The sequence below is a fragment of the Sinocyclocheilus rhinocerous genome, unplaced genomic scaffold (genome assembly GCF_001515625.1).
Source record: "Sinocyclocheilus rhinocerous isolate Xijiao unplaced genomic scaffold, SAMN03320098_v1.1 scaffold761, whole genome shotgun sequence".
NCBI classification, from domain to species: Eukaryota; Metazoa; Chordata; class Actinopteri; order Cypriniformes; family Cyprinidae; genus Sinocyclocheilus; species Sinocyclocheilus rhinocerous.
The window spans coordinates 165,364-177,984 of record NW_015624419.1 but is presented as its reverse complement, the minus strand read 5'-3'; the positions used below and the strand labels follow the sequence as shown (position 1 = coordinate 177,984).

At 35.3% G+C, this 12,621-nt stretch overlaps 1 protein-coding gene across 1 annotated transcript in view; it reads left to right on the top strand.

Annotated features, from left to right (window-relative positions):
• The window catches only part of LOC107740534 (uncharacterized aarF domain-containing protein kinase 1-like), a 128,282-nt gene that overhangs the window by 82,383 nt on the left and 33,278 nt on the right, over positions 1-12,621 (top strand). The window contains 2 exon segments of the mRNA XM_016552985.1: positions 6,714-6,863; positions 9,438-9,635. Coding sequence (XP_016408471.1) covers positions 6,714-6,863; positions 9,438-9,635 — 348 coding nt within the window.

Sequence of the window (12,621 nt, the reverse complement as noted above, 5' to 3'; positions counted from 1 at the left end):
CCTCCCTTTGCAGAAGGCGGTGTCAAGGTGCCGGAATGAGCCGTTCTCTGGCTCCGTTTATGTGTGCATCACGGTTGTCAGTATTTAGGTCAAACAGAGGCGTCCTAACAGGAAATCCCGACTGACAAGCACGGCGGAGGTGAGATATTAAAGAAGACAGCTTGTCTTCGAGTGGATGACATGCTTGCAGATTGAAACAAACACTCCTTTCAGTACCTGACGCTCAGCCCGGGCCTTTAACTGAGCCCTGGAACTACACTCAACCGCCGTAGTCACACATAACGCTCAATCAGCCCGGACCAGACGTCATAAATGCAGAGGCGGACAAAGTACTCAACTCCATTACTTGAGTGAAAGTACAGATACTGCTAGTCAAATATTACTCCATTACAAGTAAAAGTTGTAAAGACAGATTTTTACTTAAGTAAAAGTACAGAAGTACTTGCTTTTAAAAGTACTTAAGTATCAAAAGTAAATTTCCTTTTTTATGTCAATGCACTGTTTTATTGTCGTACATAATACTTGCAATACTTCTGAAGCAACTTAGAATACATTACACCTACTGAATACACTGACTAGCTTGTAGTATCTTTGGAATAAAGAGCTTTTAGAATGTTAAAAACCTATGGGGGAAAAAAAATTAACACCCATAGAAATGTAGTGGAGTGAAAAGTACAATATTTGTCTTTCAAATGTAGTGAAGTTAAAGTTTTAAGTTGCCAGAAAAAATAATACTCAAGTAAAGTACTGATACTCAAAAAGTGTACTTAAGTACAATACTCAAGTAAATGTACTTAGTTACTGTCCGCCTCTGCATAAATGATGCCTACGTAGAGGACTACAAATGTACGGCATTTATTATGGCCATGTTGTGGGATTATTAGTGGTATTTGCTTAGCTTCTTCAAAACCACTAACTCAACTATTAAATTTTAGTGTGTCCCAAGCCATTTCTTGGGACCATTTCATTTCATTTTTTTTTTTTCTTTTTTCTTTTTTGGTGGTTATTGCCTTTTTTGTACCAGTAAGCAACTACCTAGCAGCCTCTCACAATACCTTCTTCAGAAAATATTAAATTTTAGCTGCAAAAAGAAAGTGCTGAAATATAATTGTTTTTAAAGGGGCCATTTGAAACGAAAAAAATGCGTGACTAATAATGTTTTTTATTTCAGTTTTAGTTATTTAATTGGGAAATGCTGCCTTGGCAACTAGAAATAAAAAATAAAATATAATATAAAATAAAAAAATAAATAAAATCCAATTATATTATATACATGTATTTTATTTCAAATAAAGAAAATGTTTTTTATGTTTTTAATTTGTTTCCATTTTAGTTTTGTTTGTTTCATACTGTATATTATAATGACATGATGCCTGTAAATCCATGAATCCACTTGAAGCATTTAAAACGGTAGTTTTAGTTTGTTGTTCAGACAAATTAGTATAGAATTAGAATCGCCCGTGTATTCATACCATGAAAATAATTTTTGCTTATTTTAAGTTCATTTTTATGATTAAAAATATATACATTTATTAAATTATTTTTAGCTATTTAATAAATAGTTGAAAGTATTCTATAGCAAATTTCAAAATTAATATCCATTTTGTGTTTTATTTTTATATTTTTGTATTTTTTTGTGTAATTATGATTACTTACATATTTTAATAAACAGAATAATTATCAACTGTATCAGCCAACATATTAAAGGTGACATATCATGAAAATCGGACTTTTCCAGGTTTTAATTGCTATAATCAGGTCCCCGGTGCATCTATCAACCAAGGAAACGTGAAAAAGATTAACCCAGTAACTTTGTTTTGGTAAGCCTTTTTCTGCACGCGTCTGAGAAAACGAGCGCGTCTGATTTCGCTTCCTTGGTGACGTGGCAAAGGGATCTTATAATATCACCGCTCCTTAATATGTAAGTTTCCACCCACGGCGCCGTCATTTTGATTTCGCAAGCGACAACGGTGGACTAGTTCTAACGCCATGGCGAAAGTTTGAGCAAAACATGCTAACTGTTCTGTCTTTGGCTGCACAGATGAGCACAGAACACTATTTAGAGACCCAGCCTCAGAGGAGACAAGAGAGCAGTGGATTTATTCACACAGATCTAAAATAAACATGCGATTTATTTTCCAGCAGTTTACCTTCACAGACATGACCGACTGTTGTTGTAACTCTTTGTAACTTTTGTGTGTTTTGGGCGGGGAGCAGCAGTTCATTTTCATTTAAAGACACAGGCCCGAAAAACAGCGTGTTTCTGCTTCCACTCAAAATAGGCATTTTCAAAATGTTATAATAAATGATCTGAGGAGTATTTTGAGCTGAAACTTCACAGACACATTCTGGGGACACATGAGACTTATATATTGTAAAAAGGGGCATACTATGTCTCCTTTAATATTTATTGCATCCCTAGATGTCAGTGCATGTTATATTTGAGCATTGTTTTCTATCCCAACTCCTTATTAAACCCTCAAAGCTTCTGTTCTCAGTAGGCCTGTCGCAATAATCAATATATCGACTTATCGCACAATAATTATGCTGTTACATAAAAAAATGGCAATAATATCGCTTATCGCAATTATTTCTGGGGCAATATATCGCACAACAAAAAGTTGTTATCGTGACAGGCCTAGTTCTCAGCATCTTGTGGTGACTGGAGGTTGAAGAATACATAAGTTCCAGAGAGGCCAGTTAGAGCTGCCGGTATTAAAAGCTTTTGTCATAGACATTTGTGTATGTTGTGTTGCAGGGTTGTGGAAGGGAGAGAATGATGATGCCAGAGGGCTGGACCTTCTTATCTCCCTCACAGATCTGCCAATTCAGCCGCACATGTGCCAGCCGCGGAGGGCGGCTCATTAGATTTAGTGCTGCACTCTGTTTAAAGCCTTTCTCTTTGTCTTGCCTTGTATTGATCAGCACAGGGCCAAGATTACAACAGGAAGGTTTTAATAAATCTACTTTTTTAGAGTTAAATCCAATGACATTCACTTTATATTGTCTCCATAAATAAACAGATGTAATCAGCTCAGTTGCCCAGGACGGAGAATGTGAGTGATACGGATGTGTTTGGGGTTTTTGGTTGGACTTAGGACAAGGGTGAATAGTTGGTTGGTCATCCAGAAAAGAGTAATTTGGGGTTAGTCATTCCAGTTTTTAATACCCTATGCATTTTAGACCAACTATGATCTGAGCTTCATGTCATTATGGTTTCCTCCTCCTGTTTTGTGTGTCAACTTGAAATCAAAATTGACCCTGTTTACTGTCTTAATGCATGTTCCAGGTCTAATTTTGCATGAAAAAGTAAAAATTTAGTCATGTCGTTTTGCCTGTGAAATTACTTTATAATACCAGGATTATTAGTTAAATTAAAGTAAAATTAAATTAAAAAGAATATTTAAAAAATTATTTTTGTTAACCTGATGTACTAAAATACAGAAAACGGAATATATATATATATATATATATATATATATATAAACAACAACATTAAATTGGAAGTTAAAAATTGGAAAATACAAAAATAAAAACTGATTCAAAGTAATATTAAAATGATAAAAACTATAATAGTCCTGAAGGATATAATGAAATCCTGTGCTACATTTGTATCTATCTGGTTTCATTCAGAAATATGAAAGACATAAAAAGGGGTTTTCATATCAATGCAGCAGAACAATTTTCCATTAAAAGTTCTTAAAAGAACATTTTTTTCTTAGTGTGAAGAACATTTAAACTATGTCTAAAGAAACTTTTTCCCATTATAAAGAATATTTTGTGCAATGGAAAGGTTCCACAGATGTAGAAAGTTCATCATGGAAACAGCTGTCATTGTGTGAATTGTCTGTAACACTTCTTTTTTCCAGATACTTAGAGAGAAAGTCTTTCAGGTGTTTTTCTATCGCTCTCATCGTTCTGCAGTGCCACAATGACATGATATTCACTCGGCCAGTAGAAGAGGTCCATATGGAGCTTTTTTTCTGTGTCAGGAGCCCCAGTAGGAGTAATTGCATCGTCCCTTCTGAAAAAAATTCAATCTAGTGCGACGCGACAGGCCAGCTGTGTTCAGGTAATGCTCAGGTAGCAAAGTGTAGGCAACACTACTTTTTTAGTGACAAATGGCATAAACGGGCAAGTTTGTAGTTTTTGCATGGGCTGACCATGACAGCTGCATTTTTAATGAGTTGTTACCTTTGTGTTTGTTTGTAGCAACAATATGAGATATTACACATTTTTCATATTGTATGTTTACAATCAGATAAGGCCACCAAGCAATGACCTATAAAACTACTCACTTCACCTTTAAATAGCCTCACCCACTTTCTCTTTTCTTGCATCAAGTTCACTATGGTCCACACAACTCCTTTTAATCTGCCTTTTGCATACCATTCGCAACGCGCCCTGCCTTGGGGATATTCGTCTGCGTCTTCCCTCCAAGGGCACTGTTGATGAGCTTTTCATCCACCGCATCCTAAAGTGTTTATTAGCATACTAAAACTCCTCTCGCTGTCTATGCATGCCCAATCAGGCCTTTAGGGGTCCTCTGCCATCCCAGGATGCATTGCTTTTAGTATAGTGATTATTATTGTGAGCTTTGTGTTACTTAGGGATCTGACTGTCTGACCTTTCTGCATTCTTTATGCACTTTAGTGAATATTGATATGTTTTTTATTTTTTACACAAATTACAGGGGTTAATCTGTTGATTTAGAAGTTTGGTGAAGTTCACCAAGGGATAGTTTAACAAAAAATGAAAATTCTGTCATTTACTCACCCTCAAGTTGTTACAAACCTGTGGCTACCATCAACAGTTGACGGTAGCCATTGACTTCCATAGTATGGAAAAAAAATACTATGGAAGTCAATGGCTACCGTCAACTGTTTGGTTACCAGCATTCTTCAAAATGTCCTTTACTGTGTTCTATAGGAGAAATAAACTCATACCAGTTTGGAACATGTGAAGGGTGAGCAAATGATGACAATTTTAATTTTTGGGTGAACTATCCCTTTAAGAATAAACAGTTTTATATTAAAATTGCAACTGTTTTTATGTTTGCAACTTTTTAATTAACTAATGATCTGCAATCTTTGTTTTAATATGCCACCAGTGTTTACTACGTCTGTCTGTTCTCATAAGAGCCCGGTCATTCATACAGCTCAGAGCAGCGGCTCTGGTGTCTGAGTCACACCACACTGTCATTGTTTTACATTTTGGATGACATAATGGATTTAGATCACCGCTTTTGCGAGCAACTCAATCTTGAAAAGTAATTTACGATGAATCACAACAATTCACAGGGGCTTCATAAACTCCCAGCCATGTGTGTGCAGCCTATACGTGCATGTTTGTCTGGGCACAATCAGTATGTATTGTGCCACAGAATATACATCAACTCACGACAAAAAATGCCCTATGCTTCACCACATTCTAATGAATTTTTTTTATCAGTGATTTCAAAAATAGCTACATTTGCATTTCCAGAAGAAAATACCAGTTCATGCAAGGCATCAAAGAAATTTGTGCTGTCCTGTAATTACTGTATGAAAATAAATGAAAACAAAACAATTAAGCTAAACAATTAATTAATTCCAATTATTGGGGTAAAAACTGTAAGTGGACACCAGCCAGGGGAGTATGAATAGATGCTTGATTTATTCTCTGTGCTTCAGACTGACATTTCCTCATCCTACTTCACATTGGCTCTCTGTATTATAACACAGCTGAGGGGAGATGCTTATCGCAACTTATCTTCAAAGAGTGAGAGTGGGTGGAATAATTGCAATCGGGGGTTGTTTTATAATAAATACTTTCTCATCTGTTGGGGCCACGGCATCTTCGGGAAAATGTTTTATGTAATCTTAAATGGGCTCCTGTTTATCTGCATAGAAGTGGACATGGACCATTTATGCTATATGTTGTATTTCTGCCATTTCTTAATATTGTTTGTCTTTTATTTTGAAAGGTTGCAAGTCTTTTTTTAATGCTTCTATGTCAATTACTTGTATTGCTTATTTTAATCAGTGTTATGTACTGTACTTTTTTTAGTAGTCTTATAAATCAGAGGAAATTAAAGCTATCCCTGGCCTATTATTAAAAAAATATTTACAAACATTTTTCATTTTACATGAAGATATAAGCATTATATAGCAGTGCTTATTTTTAATGTACTTAAAGTGTTTTTATTTGTAATATATTAAACAATTTATATTGTTTATTACTTAGAATAAATATTTTTGTGTTTTTATTATTATATATATATATATATATATATATTAAAATATATTTGTTTGTAGCATTTGTACTTAGTATAAATAGCTTACAGAGTAACACTAAGCTATTCAAATTGTATTTATTAACATTTTTACATTTAAATGATGTTTAAATCATTATATACTGTATATAAACTTTATGTAAAGCTTAGTGTGCATTTTTATACTAATATTTAATAATTTCTCCTGTTCTAATGTAATATGCGTAGTGAAATATAAGTGTGGCATTTGAATTTAATTTTTTTATATTGTGCATTATAGGATTAAACAAAACAAAATAGTATTTAAATAAATCTTTGCTTTTAAGACCAGTTGTCACATAAAGCTGCTATACAGCATGAGTATCTATGTTCTCTAACCCGTATCTGTATCTAGTATCTAACCTGTTTTTTATATCTCTATTTCTTTACTTTCCTCTCCTTTCTCCTTCCTTTTCCTCAGATCTCCAGGAATCTAGGCAAGATATACAGTGAGATGATATTCGTCAACGGATTCGTGCACTGCGATCCTCACCCTGGCAACGTGCTGGTGCGAAAGTGTCCTGAAAGCAATAAGACGGAAATTGTGTTACTCGATCACGGCCTGTATCAGGTAAGACATCGGCCGAGGCCGCCACAGACTCAACATAGAAGCAAATTCATCACGTATTGCACCCCATTATTCACCCGCTGGCTCCCAGGTCAGCTGCGCACTCAGGCCTGTATGTGCCGCAGCAGATGAAAAGCATTTCATTTAAGTGGCCCTGAAGCTAGTGTGTTTTAAGAAGTGCACATTTCCACCTTTCTCTTATTACAAACAGATATGCAAACCCTTCCGTTCACTGAACTTCTGTATTCCCAGAAGATGTGGCGGCTCTAAATAAATCCATGGAGATAATGTGGTGATAAATATGATAAAGCCATTCTAGCAATGACATTTGGTTACTTTCTTGGTCCGAAACGCTAATTCATGGCATGTCATGTTAAGTTTACTGAAAGTCATGGGTTGTGTCTGCGTTGATTAATTGGAGTGGCAAAATGGTGTAGTCCTAGTGGTATTCCAGTGAATTCTGTTTGTCTCAATGAGGGATTTGCTGGCCTTTAATTTAACCCGAAGCAGTTAATGAGGCCCACAAGATTTCACATTAGCAACTATCAAGTAATCTCATCTGTCTTTCTGTAATACTAACAACATCATGAAACACAAGTTTACTCAGCCGTCTAAGACTCTTGATAGCTCTCTATATTTCAATTATTAGTTTATGGTGACATTTGGTGACCATTCATAAGTACATTAGCGTTCAAAAGTTTGGGGTCAGTAAGATTTTTTAGTAAGAAATTAATACTTTTATTCAGCAAGGATCAATTAAATTGATCAAATCTGACAGTAAGGACTTATAATGTTACAAAAGATTTCTATTTCAAATAAATGCTGTTCTTTTGAACTCTCTATTCCTCAAAGAGTCCTAAAAAAATTATTGTTTCCACAAAATTATTAAGCAGCACAAACATTTTCAAAATAAATAATAAGAAATTAAAGCTGCAAGCAGCGATGAAAGGGCCCTCGCACCCGGGCTCACCGCCACCTGGTGGCTTTAGGAAAACAGCAAACGGTGGGCAACATGAATTTAAAGTGGAAAATATAGGAGGAATATGTAAAAGTCATATATATGTGCCAAACTTCCTGCTGCCAGCTGGTGGCGCTATGATTATAACCGAATATTGGCCTTAAGATGTGTTCAGGCCAGGACTTTTATTAAACATGTGAAGTCTGGTGCAGATTGAACATGGTATGTTTGAGTTAGTGTAAAGCATGGCATATCCTGTTGCCAACAGTTGGCGCTATAATTATAACTGAATATTGACATGTAGATGTCTTCAGGCCAGTATTCTTACCAAACATGTGGTTTGAGGCAGATTGGACATTGTATGCATGAGTTACAACAACTTCCTGTTTTATGGCATTAATAGCATGCTTTATCACTTAGTAAGTGTTGCTAGCATGTTTAAACATGTTTCTGCCATGTTTAGCACACAATGGCATTTAACACTTGCTGATGCTTTTTAATATGTTGCTAGGAGTCCATAGCAGTGTTAAACATGTCACTTCCTGTTGCCAGGAGGTGGCGTTATAACTATAACTGAATATGCGCATGGGTATGTGTTCAGGACAGAACACCTATCAAACGTGTGAAGTTTGGGGCAGATCGGACATTGCTTGCCTGAGTTACAGCAACTTCCTGTTTCATGGCAAAACATAAAAATTTGTCAGGCCGCCAGGGACACGCCCTTTGACGAAAACTCAAGATCTTTGCAATTTAACGTCACAAAGGCCTTGTGATAATCCTCACCAAATTTTAAGATGATCCAATTAAAATTGTAGGAGGAGTTCGTCAAAGTACGAGGCCTGGAAATGGCAAAAACTGCACAAAAAATAACGTGCTTCCTGTTGGGTTTTGGGTTTTGTACCAAGAGACTTTTTTGTAGGTAATGGTGTGTTACATGTGTGTAAAACGTAGCTCGAGGCGCACTCTGTTGAATGTGTACAGATGGCGTTATTGAGCCATTTTGCCACACCCACTTCTGAAACCCATATCAGATGTAAATTTTCGCCAGTTCTGACGCATGTGCAAAGTTTCATGAGTTCTGGTGCATGTTCAGGCCCTCAAAAATGCAATTAACTTTGGAGAAGAAGAAGAAGAAACGGAGCAATTCCAATAGGGTCCTCACAACATCGGTGCTCGGGCCCTAATGATTCCTGAGCAACAAGTCAGCATATTAGAATGACGTCTGAAGGATAATGGCAGCTGAAAATATTAAAATAGAAAACAGCTATTTTAAATTATAATAATATTTCACAATATTACAATTTTTTACTGTATTTTTGATCAAATAAATGTGTCGATAAGGATAAAAAGCCTTCTTAAAGAGTGCAAACATGATTCTGTAGGGTTATCAAAATATTGCTCTGTTTATTTGAACATTCCGACTAGTTCGATCCAGTAATTTTAGCTCAACCAATACACTAAATTTGAGGCAGAAATATCTTTTGGGCTTAGAGAAACCAGTTTGAGAACATTCATTAATTTTATGGTTTCGTTTGGTGACTCTACTGCCACACTTTTATTTATAAGCATTTGTTCAGATGCCACAAACACAAACAGAACAAGTTGTGTCTCTGTCCAAGGTGCTGAACCAGGACTTCAGGCTGGACTACTGCAGACTGTGGCAGAGTTTGATAAAGGGAGACTTGAAAGGCATCGAGCGTTACAGCAGGCGTCTGGGCGCAGGGGATCTCTATCCTCTGTTCGCTTGTGTCCTCACCGCCCGCTCCTGGACGTCAGTAAACGCTGGCATCAGCCAGACACCTGTCACTCAGTCTGAGGTAATCTATAAGCATAACTGATACCGTTTATTTTGCATGTATGAGAGTATTTTGACCAGGTCTGCAACATACACTATCAATATGTAGTTTTGACGCACCTACTTATTCTTTATTAATACTGTTTTCCATATAAAATAACACAAATGTTATGTAGTGATCCAAAAAATTATCTTAAGTTTTAGCTAAACCAAAGTAGCCACCTTTTTAAACAATTCATACATGCATAGAGCCATTTATACATAGGCACAATACATATTTGTCTATAAAACTAATCTGAAGCACTTAAGTGTAATAGTTTGAGCTTTAGATGTTTTTTAAGATCATGATAAACAAACGTTTGTCCATTTTTTGGACTGGTAGTGTAATTTTTATACTTATTGCCAGAACAGTTGCTACTTGATGTATTGGTAACGTAGCAATATACCTTAATTAGGTTAGATGCCATGTTGAATTTAACACAGATGAAAACAAGGCTGTGATTTTCTGTATGTACAGTGGCACACTGTATAAACAGGGTTTCTACAGGGTCTTTAAAAAAAAAAAAATAATAATATATATACATGTATATATATATATCCTTCACAAATTTAATGCCTTAAAGGCCTTAAATAAGAGCACAAAGTCTTAAATTCATAAACTCATGGCCTTAAATGTTGCAGCCATTGCAAAAAATTAATATAATCTTCGGTGCGTTTGTTTTCCCATCACAAATAAATATATAAATCCTTAGATCAAGATAAATTTACTTGAGATGCAAATGTGAAATGAAGCCCTGAAAACTGAACAAAATGAAGTGTTTATGCTTAAAACAAGAACAATTATCTGTCAATGGGGTATGAAAACTGGTTTTCCCTATTTTTTCTTGTTTTAATCATAAGCTTACTTCATTTTGATCAGTTTAAATGAAAACAAGAGTTGTTGTCTTAAGCTTTTCAAGTAAATGTATCTAGATATTTGCACTGGGAAAAATAATGCGGATGAACATCACTTTTTTGTGGTGTGATCAGAAGGTACTGTAAAAGTTATTTCTCTATTTTAGTGGTTGAGATCAGAGCTGTTCAATCTGTCAGTTTTTTTTTTTTTGTAAAATTAAAAAGTAATGGATATCAGTTGAAAGGTATATTTTCAAACTTTAAAGTACTCCTAATACAATTCATTGTTTGCTTCCTAGACATTTACACTTAGAGAACGTGTTGACATATTGTGCCCCCTTTGATTTAATTCTTAAATTTTCTTTATTTGGTCTTAAAAAAGGTCTTCAGGTTTCTGTCATAAAATCTGCAGAAACCCTCCTAGATCATGTAATTTTGAGAAATTTCAAAGCTGTTAGTCTAAATGGAATTTGTGTTTACTGAAAGTGTTTTTTCCCCCAGTAAGACTTTTTGTCAGCTGAACAATCATCAAACAATCAATGTTGTTAAACAGCAATGCAACCCATTGAATACACTGTATGTCTATCCCTCACAGCCTCGTTTTCATTCCTGTCAGAAACGGGTCTATACCAGGGAGTGGTCAAAACATAAGACACCCCTCCTTCTGCAGGCAATATTTAAAAAACATTAGGGATGTGAAAACTGAAGTGCTATTTAATTGTTAGTGGTGGCAAAGGGCCACAATAACACCTGTTAACCACATTTCTGAACAAGGTTCACCTGTCCTCTCATTAAAACTGCATAACTAACTGTCCAGGTGGCTGGCCTGGTGGCCCCGTGGCCAGAGGAGTGCTGTTGGGTCGGTGTGATGGTGGTAGAGGGTTTCTGAAGGCCAGGCCTGGCCGGAGCTGGCCTCTGTGGGGGACATTTGACCATCTGGAGGGTGTCAGGGACATTTATTTATACTTTTATTGCATAACCTTTACGGGACGTAAAACAGAGTTTGGGCTGTACAAGCATATTATATCAGAGCATCAGAGCAGTCTTCACTAATACACTATTTGTTACCGCATACATTAAAGCTATCATATTAAAATAGGCCTAATATATAATGAATAGTTAAATATTAGGCTTTCAGCATTATTGATGAGTATGCATATTAGAACAGAAGTATTTAGTATTAGTATAAAAATAATACACACTTTAAGCTTTATATTATGATTTTGTTTTTCATATAGACTTGCATATAAATTTAATAAATAATAATAAAATTTTTAATGGTTTTGTTAGTTGACTATGCATATTAAGGTTTAAATATTATATAAATGTAAATCTTTTATTTTTAATATATTTTTGTTGATGTAATCTGTTACTATAACTTTATTTTTCTTTCTGTAGTACTAAATATTAATAAAATATTTCTTAGTATGAATACTGTAGCTTACTAAATATCACTAAGCCATTTGAATTGTATTTGTTAACATGTATTAATTATGTAAAGTTTAAATCATTGTATAAAATATTATAAAAAGCTTAGTGTTTTTTATAGTACTGAATACTTCCTCCTGTTCTAATGTATGATGCATAGTCATCTCTAAGTAAACCATTCAAAGTGTATTTATTAACATTTTTGCATTTATCTAAAGTTTTTATTTTTATTTTATTATTTTATTTATTAGTGAGGTGTCCAAGTAGCAACATCTAGCTACTGGGGTGCCTCAGGGCTCAGTTCTTGGACCACTTCTCTTCTGTCTACATGGCATCACTAGGTTCTGTCATTCAGAAACATGGCTTTTCATATCACTGCTATGCTGATGACACTCAACTCTACCTCTCATTCCATCCTGATGATCCGACGATAGCTGCTCGCATCTCAGCATGTCTAACAGACATTTCTTGTTGGATGATGGACCATCACCTTCAACTCAACCTGGCCAAGACAAAACTACTTGTGGTTTCAATAAACCAATCACTTTATCAAAATTTCACCATCCAGTTAGGCTCATCAACCATAACTCCTTCAAAAACAGCTAGAAACCTTGGAGTTGTGATTGATGATAAGCTGAATTTCTCAGACCACATTGCTAAAACTGCCCGGTCCTGCAGATTTGCTT